Raw genomic sequence first — 23,111 nt, forward strand, 5'->3', positions numbered from 1 at the left:
CCGCACGACCAACCAGGGTCGGGGACAAACTGCAACCGAGGTACATGCCCTTAGCGGGAACCGAACCCGGGTCTCTCCGGACCACAGGCCGACGCTCTAACCACTGAGCCAAACTGGCCAGGGCAAAACAGTTTTTGTAGAGGTTTACGTGAATGTGATGAACTATCTTGAGCCCTATTAAAAGTTCAAAAAAATATTTTTAGGTAAGTTCTTATAAGATACTTGAATGATAGCTGCTGTGGATGATGTGGACAGATTCTAAGAATGTAGGGATACTTGTCTTGAAGGTGTTTTCCTCTCTAGTGCTTAGTGCATGTGAGGAGTTCCAGGGTACTTTCCAGGTGGTTCTGAGACATGATCTGTTTCTTCTGTCCCATCCCATCATCAGTTTAACTCGATACTGTTTTCACTCTTTGGAAATGGGAAGGTAGTGGGTCTCGTTCCTGAAGCTCTGGTTTTATTTGTTTTGTTTTTTGTTTTGTTTTTTAATCCTCACCCGAGGATATTTTTCCATTTTTTGTACAGATAGAGTGGGAGGGAGAGAGAGGAAGGGAGAGAGAGAGAGAAACATCGATGTGAAGGGATACATCGAGTGGCTGCCACCGCACGACCCAACCAGGGTCGGGGACAAACTGCAACCGAAGTACGTGCCCTTAGCGGGAACCGAACCCGGGTCTCTCCGGACTGCAGGCCGACGCTCTAACCGATGAGCCAAACTGGCCAGGGCCTGAAGCTCTAGTTTTAAAAGAAAGAATTTATGAATGTCTTTTGGCTTAGTATTCAATTTCATATATCATTGTCTCAGGTTTACCTAACTTGAAAAAATGTAATTAATGTACTTCTTTGATAAATGTTTTCTTAAGGAAAAACATGTCTAACCTTGTTTTTCTACTTCGCATGATACAGGAAATAGCAGGGTTAATGGTCTCACATTGATGCAGGTAACAGGCAGTTAAGCTCTTTCAGACCCAAACTGAGGACGAATTTGTCTTTGGTGGAATGTTTTACCAGTAAGATCAGTTTCTGTATTCTACTATTCATTATTATTCCCCTCACTGTATTATAAGTAAAAAACAAGAAAGCAAAAATGAGGAAAATAAAAATCACCTACACTCATACCAGAAATAAACTTGAATAACATTTTATTATGATTCCTTAGTTTTTTCTGCCCCCCCCCCTTTTTTTAGCAAGATAAAATAACCAAATTTAATACATATATATGTATGGGAACCCCACGTACATGAGAGAGTCAGAGACCCCACATCCAGGAAAGGTTCAGAGATAGAAAGGGGGATCTAGGTATGTAAGATATTCTGAGTTAGGATGTGGTAATGCACCTTGAGGGCTTCGGAAAGGTCATTGCAGAATGATAAAGGATGATAAGAAGAGCAGATGTTTAGTAAATAGGAATTTGCCCTGCCCTATAGCTGGGTAACAAGAGATTATCAATGATAATCTCTTACTATGGGCAAGGCCCCAATTCAATTTCTAGGTAGCTAAAGGGAGGGGCAGGAGCTTTTCTTGAGGCTGAAGCTAAAACTGTCCTTCCCTTAAAACAGTCCATATACCTCATTCCCCTTTTTCACAGAACTTACATGCATGTATGCATGACCAATGAACGTAGACAGCAAAGCTGGGGATGGGGCGGGGGGGGGGGAAGAGGAGGAGGGTGTCAATGGGGGAAAAATGAGAAACATCTGTAACAAAAACAAATTAATAAATAAAAAATAAATAAAATAAAATTGGTATTGTCACATACAGTAGGTTCTCGAAAAACATAATTTCATTATAGCATTGATGAGATGCGGTAGGAACCTAACTTTTTTTAATTTTTGTTATTTTAATTATTTTTGTCCTCACTCGAGGACATTTTTTGCATTTATCTTCAGATAGAGCGGGAGGGAGAGAGAGGGGAAGAGAGAGAGAGAGAGAAACATCAATGTGAGAGAGACACATCGATTGGTTGCCACCCACACAACCCCAGCCGGGGCTGGGGACAAACCGCAACCAAGGGACTCTCCAGTCCACGGGCCGAGGCTCCAACTGCTGAGCCAAATCGGCCAGGGCGGAACCTAACTCTTACTCATATCAATTAGCCTGTGGTAAAATTGGTTTTGTTATGTGTCATTTTGCTTACAGTTACAGAACCTATTTTGATGTTAAGTGAGGATTGACTGTATACAGATGTATTGCTTGTTTTCCTTTAATAGTACATATAGTAAATGTTTTCTAAAATATCAAATATTCCTGAACTAATGAAATTAAAAACAATTTTTTAAAAATAATTTTTCTTTATTGATTTTGGAGAGAGAGGAAGGGAGAGGGCGAGAGATAAAGACATTGATACGAGAGAACATTGATTGGCGGCCTTCTGTATGTCCCCCACTGGGGCTCGGGCCCACAACCTGGGTATGTGCCCTGACCAGGAATTGAACTAGTGACCTCTTGGTGCATGGGTCGACACTCAGCCACTGAGCCACACCAGCCAGGCCTCAACTAATGACTTTTAATGAATATATAATACATTAATTTCAATAGAAGAAATGTCAGACTGAGGCCAGCACACTCTACCTAGTTTTATTAGGTGGCTTGGCACAAATAAACATGAGCAGAGTTATGTTTGGCCTCAGTCTGACATTTTGTTTATAGAAGTAAGCCCCAAAGGTCTGTGATGTCCTCATTCTTGTATTTGAGGTTGAGCAATTGCTTTGAGATTTTGTATTTGCCAAGGCATTTCCAGCAGAGTTAAAGGGATCTGTGAAAAGAGAGTAAAATAAAACAGAAATGGTTTATAAGATGTCCTTACTCACATAATCTTTAGAAGACAGGGGAAGGAATAGTTATATTTTTGTGTCATTAAACAATTTTCTGAACTCAAGGTTAGAAGTTCTCTAGCACTCATCTAAAATCCCATTTATTTGGGGTATGTTGGTAAGAAAGATTTTACTATAATCTTGGTGCATGAAAGAATTCCAGATGATCATCAAAACGTAAATATCATCATAGATTTTCCCGAAGGGTTTAAATTCTTTTTTTAGGTGAGGCTCAGAAATTCTCATTGACAAGCAATCCTTTTTTCTCTGTTACTTAAGTTTCGCTTGCTGTTTGGAACGTTAGTGATTGTCCTACAGCCGTGGGCCGTGATCACACAGATGGCTGCAAAACAAGTGTGGTATAAACACACTCATGTCCCCTGATGGTGGGTCCGCATCGTAGTGTTCTTGCTACTGCTACTATGAGGTCAGAGAAGCCAAGCAGGGGTATTCTTCTTTTCTTCGACCCAAGTGTGGCACTTGTAGATGCATGGTGATGACAAATTTGTTAACCTCCCTTTGAAAAGATTTTCATCTTATTTGCTTATAGGGGGCTCACTTCATCCAGTTATGCTGCCACAGGAAAATCCCTCTGCTATTCCTTCAAAACATTACTGGTAAGAAAAGAGTGGATTCACTTTGGCTACATTCATTCTAGAGCTGCACTCTTCAGTATATCTTAAGAAGTGATCACCATAGTTAAGTCTAGTAACCATCTGTCACCATACATAATTATTGCAATATTATTGACTGTATTTCCTGTGCTATACATCACATCTCTGGGGTTTGAGTTTTAACTTCAAAGAAAGATATGATTAATGTGAACTCTCTGGATTTCATGTTCCATTGATGATCTTAACATGGTGGATGAAATGATTTTTAAAGTCTCTTATGGTTCTAGAATTCTTTTTAATTTTTTTTTTCTTTATTGACTTTTAGAGAGAGAAGAAGGGAGAGGAGATGGAGAGCATCAATGAGAGAGAACATCGATTGGCTGCCTCCTGCATGCCCCCCACTGGGGATTTGGCCCACAACCTGGGCATGTGTCCTGACGGGGAATCGAACCAGTGACCTCTTGGTGCATGGGTCAACACTCAACCACTGAGCCACACTGGCTGGGCGGTTCTAGAGTTCTTTATCTTAGAATTTCATGATTTTCCTATTTATACTTTTTTTATGTTGCATGGTGTCTGCCTTATAGGAGACATTTAGATATGTAGGTTAGAAGAAAACTTATTTTCCCCAGTCTTCTAAGCCATTCATGGTTATCTCAGGTTTAAAGGAAGGAAAGGCTGTGACTTAGTTGTTGAGATCAGGCAAACTTTCAAGAGAAGGAGGAGTTTGACTCTTCACAGTCAGCAGGGCTTCAACTGGTGCTAAAATGTCTTCATCTTAACTTTAAGATACTCAGCTAGATGAGTTTTGAGAGGAGTTGTGTCCAGACAGAAGCCCAAGGGCCCTGTGTGCAAACCCCGTAAAAGGGCAGATAGAAAGTATTCTGAAGCTTCACTCGTGCAGGGCCTTGCTTCTGTTGGGATTCATGACTCATTAACTACCAGTAAGTTAAACTGTGTCCTTGGACGATTCCTGCATTTTTCCTTTGTTGTATTCTTTGGGGGTGATTTGGGGGCAGAAAGCAGAGGTTGAGTTTGGTTTTACAACATTGTATTTGAGGGAATCTGTGTAACATCCATTTGGAGACATATAGTAGGCAGTTGAAAAATCTTGAGTACAGAACTGTGTTAGCTGGAAGCAAACATGTAGGTATCATCAGAATATGGAATGGTATTTAAAGCAATGGGACTAGAAAAGAATACCTTGAAGAGAGAAGGGGGCTCAGGGACAATCTCTGAGTAACTCTGATTTCTTCACAGAGGTGAGAATAAAGGAAGAAATGGAATAGGATTATGTTAAGGTACATAAAGGAGTTCTGAGCTATTTGGAGGGCCCAGCAGACTCAGGAATAGCTGGAGGAAGCAGATGGTGCCTGGGCAGATGAGGGCTGCCCGGTCACTACCTCTGTATCCATAGCGAGTAGTGGCCTCCACAGAACTGGTTGAATTGGACTGGATGATCCGATGCTGGAGATTTGCAAAGCAAGAACAGTGACAGTCAAGTAGGCTTATGAGTCTACAGGTGGGGTGGGGGACCTGTGAAGCCTGACTTGGTGTTTATTAGGTGAAGAGAAGGAGCCCAAAGCTGGAAGGCCCTGTGCAGCTGCAGACCAGTTTGAACAGAGATGGGAGCTTGAAGAAGTAGAAGGATCCAACAATTATAATGAAAAATTCTTTTACCTTGCTGTTGAGTCACTGACAGGGACTCTTATCTTAGCATCTCTATGAAACATTAATCTTTGTTCCATCAAAGTTTAAGCAGCACTTCAGAAGGAACACTCTGATTTTAACCAGGTCAGTGAATCCTGAAGCCTTCACAGTTCGACTTGCCACAGTCCTTTTTCCTCACCTTGCCATGTCACATCTTTCATCACCAAGCTACTGTTCTGAGATAATTTCTTGAAGATAAATTGCATTTTTACCTTGTTTGAAGATCTCTTTGTGCATTCAGATGAACCGTCTTAAGAAAATTTAAGAAGTGATTAGAGAAAAGTTTAATTATCTTTTAAAGCAGACTTTTTGGGGGGCCTATTTCACATGTAAGTATTATGTTAGGGTGAGAGGCCTGTAGTAATATAAAATTTGGCAAGATGTCCTTTCATCTTGGTGGGTTTGATTTCTGTTCATTAAACCTGTCACTCAGAGGCTCTCTTTCTGTTCTTTTTCTTAGGATTTATGGTTGGTAAAGACTATGAAGCTGAAGGAATTGCCAAGGATGGTGCCAAGTTGGTGACTGCGGTGGCCTGTGCCAATGTGCCTAAGATAACTGTCATCATTGGTGGATCCTATGGGGCGGGAAACTATGGCATGTGTGGCAGAGCTTACAGGTTGGTGATTGTCATGATTTTCTCTGAAAGAAAGAGTTGTACTTCATGTGCAATTATAAATGGCTGGGTTTATTTGAAATATAGAATGACATTCACAGATCTCGAGCAATTAACAACCATAATTTGTATCATCTTTAGGGGTGGGAGGTGGAGTGTGAAATTTAATGCTAAAGGTACTATTGGGAAGAAACCCACAGTGAGAATCGGGAAATATTTTGAAATGGGTGATAATGAAAATACTGCATGTCATAACTAGTGTGATGTGGCTAAAGTCTCGCTTTGAGAAAGATGTATAGACATAAATATATATGTCTACATATAGAAGTAAGAAAAGTAAGGCTGACAAATCAATGAGCCAAGGAGCTAGCTCAAGAATTTCGAAGAAGAACAGCATTGTGAACACAAGGAATATAGAAAACAGGACATAATAAAGAGCAAACATAAGACAGAAGAATCAGGAAAGCCCACAGTTGTTTTGTTTGAAAGATTAACACACTTGATAATCCCCTGGTAAAACTAAAAGATAAAGCGAGAAGGCACAAGTAACCAGCATCTAGACTGGAAAACAGAACATGACCATGGGTAATAAGAGAATATTTTCAATACTCAATAAATTTACATGAAAAAAAAATTTTATCAAAACAGACATCAGAATAGTCTAGGAGATTAGTCTAGGGTAGGTTCCAGGCATTGGTATTTTTTAAAATTCTCAGATGATTTTAATGTGCAGCTACAAGGAAGAACTGCTATTTTAAAAGGCAGACATGGTCCTCTGAAAATCCCTGCGCTGTACAGTGCATTAATTTGATCATTCTTTTTCCCCCTCATAGCCCAAGATTTCTTTACATGTGGCCAAACGCTCGTATCTCAGTGATGGGAGGAGAGCAGGCAGCCACTGTGCTGGCAACAGTAGCCAAGGACCAGAGAGCGCGGGAAGGGAAACAGGTCAGTGCCATTTCTTCTCCAAGTTTGGCTTTGTCCAGGGAACACCCTGATGCCAGGGGGCAGCGCAGCCAGAATCCCGCCATGCTCAGGGGTCGGGTCCAACGTGCAGGGCCCGGCTTTTCAGAAGACACTGACTGGGAAGTTGTTGCAGAAATTTAGACTTACACATTCTCTCTCTTTTTTGCACCATTTCATTTCAGGTGTCTTTTTGTGGTAATGTACAGATTTTTTTTCAAAATCCCAAGAAAACACTTTAAGAAACTGCTGGCAAGTGCCTGAGGCATAAAGATGTTTTCTCAGTCATTCACAGTCAGTGAGCTTTAAAAAGATCTGATTTATGTCTTTGATTTTATGACCTAAAGCAGCAGAATTTTGTTTTTTTTATTTGACTTTTAGGTTGTTGTTAAGGGTACCTTGAGTGGGAGGGCTAGCCATGTGATGAGCATTGATTAGCATTATCTCACTGTGAAAGTACAAATGCAGCAGAGTGGAAAGGGCCCTGGAAACTTGATGAAGACAAATCAGCAAGTGGCTGCTTTTATTTTTTATTTTTTATGTTTTTTATCCTCACCTGAGGACATTTTTGCATTCACCTTCAGATAAAGTGGGAGGGAGAGAGGGAGGAAGAGAGAGAGAAACATCGATGTGAGAGAAACACATCAAGTGGTGGCCACCCACACGACCCCAACCAGGGCCGGGCACAAACCGCAACCAAGGTACAGGCCCCCAGCGGGAACCGAACCCGGGACTCTCTGGTCCGCAGGCCGACGCTCCAACCGCAGGTCGAGCCAAACCGGCCAGGGCACACGTGGCTGCTTTGAAAATGAATTCGTTTGTGACTCTGGTAAAGAGTCTTCTGAAATGTTGCATTAATTTTTACTAGTTATAGCTTTTAACTATTTTGTGTAAGCACCAAGCCTTAAAAATGATTACGTGTTCCTGAAATTGCTAGGCGCTGTTTTCATAACAAGGCATAAGATGAAGGAGGCCCTGTCTCCTCAGGCTCTCGATGCTGCCATTTAGGGAGCATCTATCTGGTCAACCGCCTGTTTGTGGCATGCGGTAATAAAAAGCCAGGGGGGCTCCTGCCTCCCTGAATACATTCCACCCTTGCCTCACTCTTCCAGTTGTCTTTTCCTAGCAGCAGGAACTCTGAGGACTCAAACTGAGGTTTCAGATTCATTTTAGTATTGACCAGTGTCCAAGCAAAAGGGAAGCTTTTACGCGTGTGCGTGTGTGTAGAGTGGTAAGGAGGGGCTGGGGAAGTGTGAAATTCTACCTGGTATTTTGAAGACATGTCTTAAACTCTAGCCCTTATTAAATAACTGTTCTTTGATTAATTTGATATACAAATATATGAATTAATTTGTTTTTATATATGAAAGTACAGAATTTTAGCGGTTCTACCTCTAAATTCTTTACCTATAAATGATATTAAACTATGAAAATACATAAAAGAAGGTTGGATTTATTTGAAATAAGCCATTCGTTTTTGCTGTGGAATATTTTTAAAGTTGAAAATACTTTATAGGGTTTCATAATTAATTTGCATAAAGATTTTTACACCTGAATTAATTACCACCTGTTTCTGGCAATACTGGTGGGCAAGCCATTAAATCTTTAATTAGGGAAGAGTATTTCTGAGCTATCTAGAAAATTGAAGAGGTTATTTAAGGTGTGGTTGATATTTTATCCCTTTAAGCTTTAAAATGTTTAAAATTTTGGCTATTTTGAAAGAAATCCCCACCTACTTCTCCACCTTCTTAAACAGAAGCTGCTAGATGTAATGTAGCCCTTTTGGTTCACATGTGTTGTGTACCATACTGGAATACGGGATGGCCTTGGTTTTGACCTTACATTACACAGCCCAGGCTACTGTCTCTGTTAAGGGAGATGTAATGGTGTACTAATTTGATAGTCACGTCTTAGGTGGGATTATGTATGTGAAAGCATCAATTGTAATCTGTAGCTCACTATGCAAATGCTGGTTGTAGCATTACTCATGACATCTCTTGCCCCTTTTTTCTTGAGGTTCTCTTGGGTGTCTCTGTTGTTCCATTGCAGTGGACTTATTCTGGCCCCTTTTCTTCCAGTTCACCAGTGCTGAAGAAGCCGCTCTAAAAGAGCCCATCATTAAGAGGTTTGAAGAGGAAGGAAACCCTTACTATTCCAGTGCAAGGTGGGAGCCTGAGAATAACTAACTCCTTGCTGGGTGCATGTTGGCAATCAGAGCAGCAGCATTACAGAGATCTGGGAGTCAGGATGTTCCAGCTTCCGTGAGAACCACAAAATAATGTTTGGGCACAGTTTTGTACTGTGTGTCTCTGTAACACAGCCCCTTCCCCCAGGCTGGGCTGTGGGCTCATCACCACTGGTCGCTTATAGTCTTTGATTTGAGAAATAAAATTTTCTTCTTTTTATAGTAGCCAGTAGAAGCAAAGAGGAAATATAAAAATGGTTTAAGAGGTTTATAAAATATAAAAGGTTTAAGAGAAAATTATATATTGTAGGCACACCTACATTTTTTCAATATAAGATTTGGACTGAAATTCACAAGGATAGTTGAAATAGTAAACTGAAAAATAGCTTATTTTGTGTGAGCCATTAATTTGTTTTTCAGCCCTGCCTAAAGCCATATTTTGAAAAAGACTCAATCTTTTATTATTTTCATATTACATTATTATTATTTTTAATGGATTATAGTCAAGGCAGGAGAGCAAATGGTCCAGATAGACTTATCTTTGGAAATAAACACTGTAAGACAGTAAGGTTTTTCTCGTACTTTATAGATGCTTAACTTTTCTGTTGAAACCCTCGGTGGCATGGAGGCAGCAACTTTCTTTCAAAGATGAAAAGATCTTCAAGCCAGTGTATGGCACTTCCTTGGGTTTAATCAATCTCTTCACAGTAAGATCGGTGGGCTGTTTAGGCTTTCACATGGCTCGATCTGTCTTCCAGAGAGAGCTGTCATCATTTGCTGCTCTAACCTCCTGTGTTTTTCTTAACCCTTACATGTTACATGTGCAGCATGTCAGCTTTCTTCTGCTCAGTTATTCTTATAATCAGACTTTTCAGGCATTTGATTAAGGCCTCTTAGCAGTCTTTATCATGGCCGTCATGAAGCAGCCTCCTCCCTCCCCCACATCATCATGCTTGTATCACTGTGCTGTCGGCTTCAGAAGGGATGTAATCAATTGACCTGGTTACAAATTACATGAGTGGCCTTATTTTATCAGCAGCCGATACTGCAGGGTCCTTATTATGAATGTTTTATGAGCAGAGATTTGATTCATGGTCTGTCAATGTAAGTATGGTTTAATAATTGATGCTATGTCCAGGTTCTAAAGGCAGTTTTGTTGAAAAAAAGCAGAAGTGCCACCTACCAGTGACCTTTAAAAAAGCAAGATTTCTCATTCATTTTTCTCTATAAATTTGAGGTTGTCAATGAAAAGCAAACTAAAATTTCTACTTAAAATTTCTTCTGAAAGTTGAAAGCTATTGTTTTTCCCTGTTGTAGCAAAAAATAAAGAACTACACAGGATGGTATTATTTTATTAATAAAATGTATTGAAGTCTATTCAGTAATTTCAGTGTCTTAAGGAATGAGGGAGTTTGGGGGGATACACCTTTTCTAGTAGAAACTTTGGTTTGAGACTATTACCTGGATTTATAAGACTCTTCATATTAATAACAGAAATACATCAACTTGATTTGCATGTTTGTGTGGGCTGAAGAGGGATAAGAAAGTTTTTCCTGAAATAAGTAAAAATATTTTTACACCAGAGATTGTTTTGTGGTTTCTTGCAGCAAGCTGTTCCTGAGGCCATAAGCTTGATTTGACTTTCTGTGGGAGCCTGGGATGGAAGTCATTTTGTTCCTTCTCCCTTCTCCCCCTCTCTGGAACACGGTTTCAGTTGTGAGATGATAGTACACAGAAGCTAATCAGTAGATCCGAATATTACCGCAAGAAGGGAGTGTATAAATGGTAGTTTGATGGTAGATACCTAATAACTCATATTTTGTTCTTTTATCAGGCTGTGGGATGATGGGATAATTGATCCAGTGGACACCAGACTGGTCCTGGGTCTCAGTATTAGTGCAGCCCTCAACGCACCAATCCAGAAGACTGACTTTGGCATCTTTAGAATGTAACTGGGATATAAAGCATCTCCCATTGGACATGTACCAAAAATTAATACGTTAGTAACATTAAAGTTTTAGGCTTTTTCAAATTTCAGCTGTTACAGTAACATTGTTTTCTTAACACAGTGCATTATACTTTTCTATTTTAAAAACCAATGAAGATATATTTCATGAACCTCAATACCTTGTAAATTTTTTCTTTTTTCTTTTTTGTGTGGCTCAGTTTTACTAACCTTAAATTGAAGAGAATAACTTAGTTTTCTTTTCTAATCCACGAGTAGTGTGAAAAGTTCTGTAACCTATACAGTTCAGGTATTATCGAGACTTAAAATTGTATTTCCACTGAAATGATGCTTTGTTGATGATGCACGATATTGTAACACACTTATTTTTAAAGGTATCTATTATTTTTCCTTCCAGCTATTACCCCTTCCTTCCCATAATAACTTTTTGCTATCTGCATTCAGGGCTCTGTTTCCTACCCATTCTCTCCCCCCCTCCCCCCTCCCCCTCCCCCTCCCTTCCCCCGCTTCCACTGCCAGCCGCGCTCTCCAGGGTCACTGTTGACCTCCACGTTGCTGGAACCAGTGGGTTCTTCTCCAACTTTAGCCGATCTAATCCTCTGCAGCACTCAGATCGGTTGGACACTCCTCCCAGGCATGTAGTCCTTAGCTTCCATGCCATCATACTCTAGGTTTTCTACCATCCTCTTTGGCCATTCTGCTCAGTTTCCTTTGCAGGCCCCCTTCCTCCACGGACGCCTGCCCTCTTCACCATGTGTCCTGATTTTTCATTACTAACACATGAATACATTCTTATTCTGAAAGATACAAGTAACACAAAAATACCTCCTCATTCTTTTAAAAATTGTGGTAAGTATACATAATACCTACCACTTTACCATTTTAAGTGTATCGTCCTGTTAAGGGCACACATATCAAGTGCAGTCCTTACCCCCATTCATCCCAAACTGACAGTGTTGTTAAACACTAACTCCCTACTCCCCCTCCCCAAGACCCTGGCATGTCTCTTCTTAAATGTATGTATTTTTCATGGCTTGGTCTAATCTTTCTGGGCCATTTCAGCTCTTATGGCTTCATTTGCCACCTAGATGAGGATGAGTCTTGTGTTGACAGTTCCTAACACAGCTCTCCCTGACCTTCAGATCTGCATATCCACACTGATTGTCTTTCAGGAACTGCAGTCAGTCAACAATTCTGTTGATTCTGCCGCTAGCTATCACTTGAATTCCCCGTTATTTTTGTCTTTCACTACCGCAGGCATTAGAAGTGGTTCCTGCGTTCAGTCTTGTCTAGTCGCCATCCCTCTGGAATTAGGACGGCCATTCTAAGTGCACCTCTGGTCATGCTGCTCCCTTACTTAAGTCTTCAGTCTTTGACTAGTGCTCTGTAGACTTGCCAGACCCCTAATGCCCTCCCTGATCATTACCTCTCCAGTCTCCTCTCCTTGACCCCCCTTTTCACCCTTGGTGCTTCAGCCATTCTGGACTTCTAGTTCCTTGCACCAGTGAAGTCCTTCCCACCTCAGTGTCTACATTTCCCGCTGCCTGGACTGTTGTCCTGTCTCTTCTTAAACACTTCTCTCTGTCTCTGTGACTTCCCAGGGCTGGGTTAGGCACCCACAGTGTGCTCTGGTAAAGCACCGTCACTCCCTCTGTCACTTCTGTCTTACACGTTCCTGAGAAATATAAGTCTAACACTACCCTCCGCTAGAATGTGAGCTCTGTGAGAGCAAGGGTCCTCCTGTCTGGGCTGCATCTCCACCTGCTTGCACGTACAGCTGCTCAGATATTTGTTGATTAAATGAAAAAAAAAATCTATATTTTAATTGATATCAAGTCCCATCATTTTAAAATTAAGTGATTGATTATATGATCTAATACAGTTATCATATGCTTTCCTAATAAAGTTAATATTTCAAACATTTATGTGTGGTGTTCAATTTAGGCTGCATTTGTGTAGCAGGTCAGTTCAGTTTTTTGAGATGTGTACGGTTAGGTGATCTCAATTCAGAGGTAACTTGCATTTTTATTATGTTTTATTTTAAATATGTCTTTATTGATTTTTTAGAGAGAGGAAGGGAGAGAGAGAGATAGAAACATTGATGTGAGAGAGATACATCAATCGGCCGCCTCCTGCACGCCCTCGACTGGGGATCGAGCCTGCAACCCGGGCATGTGCCCTGACCGAGAATCTAACCGGGACCTCTCAGTCCAGGGGACAGTGCTTAGTCCACTGAGCCACACCGGCCGGGCATAAGTAGGTTGGATTTTTAGAAGTATGTTGAAGGTCATCAAGAGCACAGGAAATGTTTTCGTTTCAGTCAGCAGGGCAGCATTTCTTCTGAAGGCTTTAGGGGAAAATTCATTTTTTTTGCCTTTTTCAGCTTTTAGAGGCCTCCTGCCTGCTATGTAGCTTTTAATGGAGATTTTAGCAAGATACCAAACATAATATGCATTAGCATTCTAGAGAGCTGTTTAGTTGACTGGAGAAGAGTTTTCCATAGTGCAAGGCAATTTGATTTTCTGTAGCCCCAGCATTTCAGGATGTCTGGCAGCATTTTCTTTCTCAAAGGTGACCGCTCAAGTCACAGTTTGTGCTAGTCCTTATACCAAGGGAGAGAAGTGTCAGAGGGCGAACAAGGTCACAGAAGGAGGGGATTTAGTGGAGAACTTATTAAAGAGAAAACATGACCAGAACTGCTTGTCAGGCGTAAACTGGAGGGAGAAAAGTTAGTGTGTATGCAGTGTTAATTATAAGAAGCAAACAAGTTGAATTTTGGAGTCCTGGCAGGTCCTTGAATAACATCATTTTACATCATTTTGTTTGTCATTTCATTGAACATTGTTTCCTTATGACATTGATAAGAAAAAAAGAAAAATGGATTCCTGGCCGGGCCACTGTCTGCATGCGTTTTCTCCAGGGACTCGGGTTTCTTTCCACATCCGAGAGAGGTGCGCAGGAGGTGAGTTGGCGCGTGTGCATTGTCCTGGCTTGGAAGCCCGTCCTGCCCAGGTGGGGGCCCGCCTTGCGCCCTGAGCGCCCACAAGGCCCCCGCCACCTGCGACCCCGAACTGGAATAAGGGGTAAGAAAATTATCTTACTTGTTTTCATTAATCTTTCTTAAATGTATGTATAGCCCACATGGATTTAAATGATTAATATTAGAAGTGTTCGGAGTCTATGTTTAGAAGTTTGGTGATGTTTTTGTGACCAGAAATGTGCCATGGGAACTGTTACATCAGTTAGCCTAGGGTAAGATTTGTCTTGTTATGTGTCATTTCGCTTCAAGTCAGTTTCCAAGAGCCTGCTGACGACGTTAAGAGGACTTTCTGTTTTGGGATTAATATCAAGAGGTTTCTGTAAAAAACACACTTGATATTTTTTAACCACAGCTCTACTCATCACATTCCTATAGCTGTAGGATAATTAAAAACAACTCTGTTTAAAAATTATTTGTAATTTAAAATCCAACAATATTATTTGTAGAAAAAAGTAAAGAAAGACATAGTAATAATTTTCCATAATCCCACCACCCAGAGATAACTGCTGCTATTATTATTTTCTTGTATACTGTTCTCTTTTTTCTATCTGTGGGAATTTTTCTTTTTTGCAAAAAGTTATTCTGTTAAAAGTTTATCTGCCATGTAGTGTGAATATATTGACATATTTCCATCTCTTTTGGTATTTCCTGTACAATAATGTCGATGTTGCGTGATATTACATTGTATCAATGCCCTATTTGATTTAACTACTCCCCTATTGTTGGGTACTTAGGTTATTTCTGGTTTCCCACTATTATAAATAATTTGCAGTAAATATCCTGTAGTTTCTTACATAATTGATTATTTAGTTAGTACACATTTGTAGAAGTTGTATGAAAGTGTATGTGGACTTCTAAGGCATGTTGCTAAATTCTCAAAGAGCCCTGGTCCCAGGCAAGAGCTGGACGCCTCGCTGAGTCTTGGCCAGCTGACTAGCATTCATCTTGAGCAGAGGGACAAAGATGCAAGATGACTGGCCCGCGCTGTTCCAGGGGACTGTCCGCTGGAGGCTGTTTATTTCTCTTGCTCTGGGCAGTCCGGCACTCTGGTCACTGAGGCTTTGCGAGCCTGAGGACCCTGGGATCCTGTATTTTTCCAATAATCGTTTAAAAATATGTGCCAGAGTCAGGCTCTTGTGCTTGTAGCCACAAACACTAACTGGTAGCAAGTCCTGCAGGTCAAAAGCTAAACGAAGTGGATCTGTATTTTCAAAGTGGATGAAAACTTTTCTGCCTGCGTTTAAAGACTTTTCAGAAATGAAACCACTGGAACATTGAAACTAAGTAAAAAAAAAGATAATGGACAGAAGAGTAAACTGAGGGTGTGGCCCTCAGACAGATGGGCTTTCAAGGAGGGATGGGACTTCCCACCACCTTCAATACTGAGGGTGGGCTGAGTGTTTCAATTGCCCCAAGGGAAACTCGATTTATCGCAACCTTTTGATCACTGACCTGTGTCACTGAGCAAGATTTGGGGTTACTCTTAATTGGAAATCTGGCTAGAAAAATCTGACAGTCTTTCATTAGGGATAATTTAAACACAGCTGTACCAAGAGACAGAAGGTAGAACTAAGTGCCATAGGTAGCCTTAAGTGACCTTTTGGGTGGCCTTAAGACCACAGGGCTGGTCTTTTATGAATGCTAATCTCCTTTGAAATGTTAATACTTTGCAGTTTTTGCATGAGTGTTTGCAAGTATTTGTGAGGTTCTTGTTTTTATTTTGGAGCTATTGGTATTTTCATTTTGTTTTTATTTTAATGTGGCCTGTCTTCTAATCTCTTTCCACCTTGAGGGATATAGGAAAAGTAACCATGTTATCATTATAACTAGCTAGTTAATATTAATAAAGGAAGAGAGCAAAGGGAGAGTCAGACATTGTTGAGCATGGTCACCTGGGAAGCTTCACCAGGAGGCTACAGATTCACACAGCATGTTTCCTCCAGGGGATTAACACCCCTCCCTTCCCCAGTCTGGTACTGGATTTCTGGGGGAGCAGGGGAAGATAGGTGCATGTACAGTGATGTTGGGGTGATGTAGGGAAGGTGCTTGCCTGGGGAACAGCAGATTGGCTAAGGGGTGGACCTCATCAGAAGTGCATGAAATCTTGAAAAACGAATTGGTTAGTTTGAAGAAGCTCCTGGTTAAAAATCCGCAGACACAATTCCCTCTCTCCTGCTCTGTTACCAGGTCACCAGCACTCGCCTGTGTGTTCCCCTCTTCTCTCTCTGTGACCATGTGGCCTTAAACAGCTGCACGGTCCATGGCCATGCAGACCCCACACGCAGTGGACTGCAACTGGGAACACAAGCTAAGCTGGCCAGATGCTGGACTGGACTGGACTTTAATATGGAACAGACACTCTGGGCAGTGGCCTTAATTCTGGTCCTGTTGAAGACAAGAGTGGACTTTTTCCATGGTGGAATAGACTGAGATAGGACCTTGGAGGGCAACCCCTTAATTTTACATCATCAATAAAGCTTTCCATGAAACCCCATCCTCCTGTGGGGGCCTAAGGAAATTCTTTTCCTCATGGCACCCGAAGAACTCCACTTCTGCTGGGAACAATTAGAGGATTCAGTTCCTAGAACTGAACACGATAAGTAAGGAAACGGGAGTCTTCAGAATGTGGCGTGATTTACATCCATGCCAGAAAGGATTTAGCATTCTGAGTAAGAGAACTGGGGTTGCTTTCTGGACAGAGAACTCAATTTGAAATCAAGGGGCTTGGTTCTTGTCTAGGCGGTGGTATTTGCTAGCTGTCTGATCTTGGTCTAGTCTTTCCTGATATCTCAGAACAGGGGTGGGACTAGATTAGTGGTTTTCTCCTCTGGCTTCACATTAGAATCAGCTGAGGAGTTTTTTTTTTTTTTTTTTTAAATGCTAGAATCAGAATCTCTGGGGGTTGTGGTGGGATATTTTTAAAGCACCCCAATGACTGCTTTAGAACAAAGGTTCTCAGAATTCAACTGGCATCAGAATCACCTAGAGGGATTCTTTTTTTTATCCTCACCCAAGAACATTTTTTTTTTTTTGCATTTATCTTCAGATAGAGCTGGAGGGAGAGAGGGAGGAAGAGAGAGAGAGAAACATCGATGCAAGAGAAACACATCGAGTGGTTGCAACCCACACAACCCAACCAGGGTCGGGGACAAACTGCAACCGAGATACGTGCCCTTAGCGGGAACCGAACCTGGGACTCTCTGGCCCGCAGGCCAACGCTTTAACCGCTGAGCCAAAAGAGCCAGGGCTGGCGGGGTTCTTAAAACACAGATTGCTGGGCTCCATCCCAGATTCCTATTCTATAGGTTGGAGTGGGCCCCAGACTCTGCATTTCTAACATGTTTCCAGCTGCAGCTGCGGGTCTGGGGATCACTTTGAGAACCACTGACTGCTCTCGGTGATTCCGAAGTTCCTTCCTAGTTCTAAAATTTTAGGATTGTAAGAGCAGTTTCTGTTTTGGTGATATCACCCGTATATTCTTGGTTAGGTCATTGTACATTCTGTCTCCACATTTTCAAAGTAGAGTGAATTTGTCTCAATGTCTCGATCAGTGATTCACAGCCCCTTGACACTAGATTCACCTGAGAACTTTGCTTCTGAAATGCCCAGACTGGACTCCAGATAACGAAATCAGACTCTCAGGTTAGGACGCAGGCACTGGTCATTTTTAAAGTTCCCTCAAGTGATTCCAGTGTGTGGCCAAAGTGAGTCACTTCACAGGGTAAGAATGCTTAGGAGATTTCAAAATGGAGCAACTGCTCATTTCAAGACACTTCCATGAATTCAAAAGCTTACAATTAAGTTGTATATACATTGTTTAAAGCTAATGGCCTAGATAGAAATGTGCCTTATCTTGATGTCTATATATACCTCATTTCACGCTAACTACTGAAAAGTGGTTACCTACAGCTGAAAGTTTCTAATGAAATGTATCCAAGGTGATGGAAGGAAATAAGATTAGACCAAAACAAACAAGCAAAAACAGGAGAAGTACTTTCTGTAATGAGCCATAACGACAGCTGACATTTCGCTGCACAGAATTGTTTTCCAAGTCCTGTCTTTATGCCCTGGAGCCTCTGTGGTAACTTCTCAGTGGATTAAACAGGGGACTTAAGTCTCTGAGGATGCCTGTCAGTTCCTCACTGCCAACCAACCATAACTAGATAAAGAAAAGAATATTCATCTACAACGATGGTTGAAATTACATTTAAAACTTTTTTGTTGTACAAACTACACATGACAAAACTTACCATTTTAACCATCGTTAAGTGTGTAGTTCAGTGGCATTAGGTACGTTCACAATGTTGTGCAACCGTCACCGCCATCCATCTCCAGGACTTTTTCATCTTCCGAACTGAAACTCTGTACATTCAACAATAACTCCCCGCTCTGCCCTCTTCCCCCGGCCCTGGGAGCTGCTATTCTGCTTTGTGTCCCTATGAATTCTCCTATTCTAGGTAACTAATATAGGTGGGACCATACAATATTTGTCCTTTTTGTTTCTGGCTTATTTCACTTAGCATGATGTCTTAAAGTCTTGTCCAGAGATTCTTTTGATCAAATATGTCCATGTCACAATTGAATTAGGTCTATAAAGGTGTCTGTCTTATTCCAGTTAAACACACAGCAGGTGATAGCGCCGTTAGGCACCGGGTGGGATGCATTCAGTGCTGCTCTCAGCAGCAGCAGCTGCCGCCTAGTCACTCAGTCCGGAAACATGGGCGTCATGTGGTCTTCCCTACCCTGACATCAATGCTCAGCAAATCTTATCGATTCTACCTCTCAAATACCTCCCTAAATCTTCTTTTCTTATCCCTCAACTAGCCTCAATCAGACCTCCATCTATTCTCACTTGGATCAGTATCAGAGGCTCCAGTGTCTCCGGTTATCACTGCCGTCAGTCATTATTTCATTCATTCATCCGGCGTGTCATATTGCACAAACACTTCTTGTCAGGCATTAAGCTGGCTCTTAACTTACAGTCTTCTGCTTAGCCCTGTGGGCCATTTGTCTTAAATAAATCTGATTTTACTGCATACTTTGATTCTACAGCCCTCTTTCCCCAGTCCACTCACTGCCTCCAGCAGAGGATGGAGTAAAGATTCAGAACTTTTGGCAGGTGAAATCGAGTGTTGAAAACAGCAAGAGGAGACCTAAGAGTAATAAGGACAGACACTTACATCTAAATTCAGGTAAAGATTTGTGTACAGAACTGAGGAAACCTGGCTCTGCAGCTGTTCTCGTGGGAAATAAAGACCCCGGCATTATGGAGATCAACAAGCTCAATATAGGTTTACAATTTTTTTTAAAAATGCAGCCTTCTTCTCCTTTTTTTTAGTGCTTTTATTTATTTATTTATTTTAGAGAGAGAGAGAGAAATATCGACAAGGGAGAGGAATATCTATTGGTTGCCTCCTGCACACCCCCTACTGGAATCGAGCCTGCAACACGGACATGTGTCCTGGCAGGGAATTGAACTGGGAGGACGCTCAATCCACTGAGTCACATTAGCTGGGCTAGGTTAACATTTTTATGAGACTCTTTTTTTTTTTTCTTCAATTTAAGCACTCACTCTTTATTAACTGACCAGACTACAAAAATAACCACAGTAGATACCTTAGTTCATTCTCCTAATAAGCCTGTTGATCTGGTCTTACCTGTTACCATCATCTCCACCTTCTATGAAATGCGTGGTCTTTTTCTTCATTCCACCCAGTAGAGAAGATAATTTGAAGGGCCACAGGAATTTGTTTGCTTCTTTGAAGTGTTTTCCAATAGTATAGATCTCATGAATCAGATCCTCCATGCAGATGATGCCGTATTTACCAGGAGAGCGAGCAATCAATGTGTCATCTGTCAGGGCAATTCGTTTTTTATTGATTTTGCCATAACCACGGTTGTAGATCAGTTCATTTACTGACTTCAGGTTTGGGTACCCCCATGCAATATATGGTTCCACAATCCTTAGCATGTTCATCAAAGCCTTGTTGAGCTTAACAAAGGTGCCATTGAAGATCTGGCGAAGGCAAAGAAGTCACAGCACCTTTCGGACCTTTGGGCTCACACCATTGATACCTCTGATCCTGATGACAAATGCCAATTTGGGTTCCGCAGGTACATAGAAGTTGTCAGCTTTTCTTGCCACCCTAGCCATTCGAATCTCAGTTCTATATATCTGCCTATGTTCCTTGTGATAGTGCTTAGCTTTTTCATAGATGAGTTTCCTCCTCATCTTTCAAAGCATCTTTTGGGCAAACTTCTTTCTCAGGCGCTTGATCTTCAGCTCTGCGAAATTCCTTTTTTTTCTTCAGGGTCTCTGGCGCAGCAGGGACCTTCTTCTCTTCCGCACCCTCTGTGGCTCCAGCCGGAAGAGAGTAATGAGACTCTTGGTAAGAGCTGGTCACACTCTCAGCTGCACTAATTTAAAAACTGCCCTGATTATGGGCCATAACAAGGTCTGTACTCTGGGCTGATTGTTGTCCTCAGTGCCATAAGCTAGAGCCTATGAAGAATATTAACAAGCGAGAGGAGGGCTTGCAGGTTCTGAGGTCCAAGAACTGGGCTGTGGCTGTACTTGGGAATTATGTAAAAAACCCAAATTCCAGGGATCCACCCCCGGATATTCTCAGGGGATTCTAATGCACATCTTAGTTTGGGTACCACTGATACAGAGGACATGAACAGCATGATCAGGAAAATATTGAAGGAAGTGGAGATTTAGCTTAAAGAGAGAGGACTATGGGTAGATGTAATAGTGTTTCCAAGATCTGAAGGGCTGACAAGTTGAGATGGCAGAAGGAGGGGAAGGAAATGCATGTTCAGGGAAGTGCTAGTGAACATTCACTAATAATGAAGGCTATGTGGTTATGGACCGGGCGGTCCTAGGAAAGATTAAAGAGGAGTCCGGATGTTAGGGATGCTATAGGGCAGTCTTCAAACTTTAAAGTGTGTATGAATCATCAGGGAACTTATTAAAATGCGGATTCAAATCTAATAGATTTGGGTTAGGATCTGAGAGTTTGCATTTCTAATGAACAGATGTCAATGCTTCTGGTCGGTGGACCACACTTTAGTAGAATGCTGTAGGGGGTGCTGAAACTGGTTGGCCAGATGACCTGGATGATCTCTCAGGCCACAGTGGGTATTCAGCAAAGGATAATTAACTGAAGATGGAGAAAGCATGCTATCCAAACTGCATCAGAACCCTTCAGAACTTTTGGTGTGGAACATGCTTTAATTTGTTTAGTTTAATTCTTTCATATCTCTAGAAACCAGGTAGTACAAATGAGTGACCAAGAGCATGAGCTTCAGAGTCAATCAAACTAGGTTTTGTGTCTTGCCTTCCCATCACTACAATTATGAAGATGGGCAAGTAACAACCGATCTGGGCTTCCTTTCCTCGTCTCCAATACCCCTCACTGGGTCTTATGAGCGTTTAATGTGTTAACGTGTGTAAAGTGCTTAGCAGAGAGCAAGTACGCACTTGAAACATTATTTTTATGAAATTACTCATTTAAACAGGTGTCAACTCTACACTGTTGCCCTTCCTACTCCTCTATATTCTTGGAGAATTCTTGAGCGCTCTGCAGATGTCATGGGTTCACCAGTGAGCTCTCAGAGTGCAGGCTCTCTCCCCAGATTTCTGGAAATACTTTTCTGGGGTCTCATGCCTTTACTGTGCCCCAGATTTCTGGAAATACTTTTCTGGGGTCTCATGTCTTTATTGTGCCCCAGATTTCTACAAATACTTTTCTGGGGCCTCATGTCTTTATTGTGCCCCAGATTTCTGGAAATACTTTTCTGGGGTCTCATGTCTTTATTGTTAGCATTTTCTTACTTTCACCTTCCGAAATCAGGAGCTACATATTTTCTCTACTTATTTTTACCCAAATTATTAGTTAATATAATTTGATTTCTTGACCCCATAAGCCAGTTTTTCCATTTGGATGTTATAATGGATACTGTTGGGTGTCTGCCCAGCATTCATTCCCATGTTTTCTCCCCACAGAGCTCTGTTTTTTCCCCTTCAGCTACTCACACCTACAGTGCGCCCCTGGGCCTGGGGGAAGCGGCCAGGCGCAGCCTGCGGGGCGGCCCTCCCCATTCTCGTGGGTGCTTGGCCCAGGGACTGGGCTGGAGGAAGTGTGCGGAGGGCGGTACAGGAGATATTTTTGGCCCCAAGGAAAAGCCAGAACATTTCGTTTCTTTCTCCTTTTGGGTCTTGTGGTACGGGGATGTGACACAGGGATCTGTGGAGCCTTGCTGCTACGTGCGGAGGACGGAGCTGACCTGGGGGTGGCAGAGCGGTCCTCGGCCAGACCACGTCCTCGAGCTGTGGAGCCACCGCTTTGAAGTTCTTCCTCCCTTTCTTCATCCATGCACACTCTGTAAACATCGGGGATACATTTTTATGGGGAATATATAAAAATATAATTTGGAAATTCAGGATCAGTTCAAAGACCGACTATCTTAACCTTGATTATGTCCGCCTCCAAGCCCAGCCATGCGCCGGGAGGAAAGTGGCGTGAAGTGCCCGGCGCCTGACGGTGCCCGAGAGGACATGCTCGGCTTTCAGATCTTCACTCTGACCCACCGGTATCCCAAGGCCCTCAAACCCCAGGCATCCACCCCGACTCTGCAGTTCAGAGTGGAACTCCTCTCCTGTGGTCATCCAGATGGGGCCTCAGTGCAGTATGGGCCATCAGAAGTCTTATATCCCACAGTAATGATGATAACTGATAAAATAAAAGAAAACCGTGCGTTAATGTGCTGTCCTGCTGCTTGAGAGCTGTGTGAAGGATTCGCTTATGTGCTCTCCCTGCTTGAAACTGCAAGTAAAATAGATCTCGACCTGGCCAGCTGTGGGGACCATGAGTGTGGAAAGCTTCCCTGACCAGTCTTGATACTACCTTGTGCCCCCTTCCGTAGCCTCCAATATACTTCTGTTTCTACATCGTAAAAAACTTAACCTCCCCCGGTTTTATTGAGTATGGTTGACAAATAAAATTGTATGTATTTAAGGTGTGCAGTGTGATGTTTTGATACACACCATTGACCTATCCATCACCCACACAGTTACCTCTGTTTTTCTTTGAGTATAGTGGGAATACTTAGGATCTATTTTCTTAGGGAGGTTCAAGAATATAATTCATTATTTAAAAAAAAAATTTTTTTCTTTATTGATTTTAGAGAGAGAGGAAGAGAGA

General features: G+C 41.9%; 1 protein-coding gene and 1 pseudogene across 1 annotated transcript in view; one reads left to right on the forward strand and one right to left on the reverse strand.

Moving 5' to 3' along the window:
* The window catches only part of MCCC2 (methylcrotonoyl-CoA carboxylase 2), a 62,470-nt gene extending 51,144 nt beyond the window's left edge, over positions 1–11,326 (forward strand). Inside the window, exons 13-17 of the mRNA XM_036280634.1 lie at positions 3,364–3,430; positions 5,598–5,754; positions 6,585–6,699; positions 8,793–8,878; positions 10,734–11,326. Coding sequence (XP_036136527.1) covers positions 3,364–3,430; positions 5,598–5,754; positions 6,585–6,699; positions 8,793–8,878; positions 10,734–10,851 — 543 coding nt within the window. The 3' untranslated portion in view covers positions 10,852–11,326. The remainder of the gene's footprint in view (positions 1–3,363; positions 3,431–5,597; positions 5,755–6,584; positions 6,700–8,792; positions 8,879–10,733) is intronic.
* Positions 11,327–19,522: 8,196 nt separating this feature from the next.
* On the reverse strand, positions 19,523–20,252 carry LOC118642639 (annotated as a pseudogene).
* Between the last annotated feature and the right edge of the window lie 2,859 nt (positions 20,253–23,111).

Source organism: Molossus molossus, unplaced genomic scaffold (assembly GCF_014108415.1).
Source record: "Molossus molossus isolate mMolMol1 unplaced genomic scaffold, mMolMol1.p scaffold_m16_p_3, whole genome shotgun sequence".
In the NCBI taxonomy this organism is placed as follows: domain Eukaryota; kingdom Metazoa; phylum Chordata; class Mammalia; order Chiroptera; family Molossidae; genus Molossus; species Molossus molossus.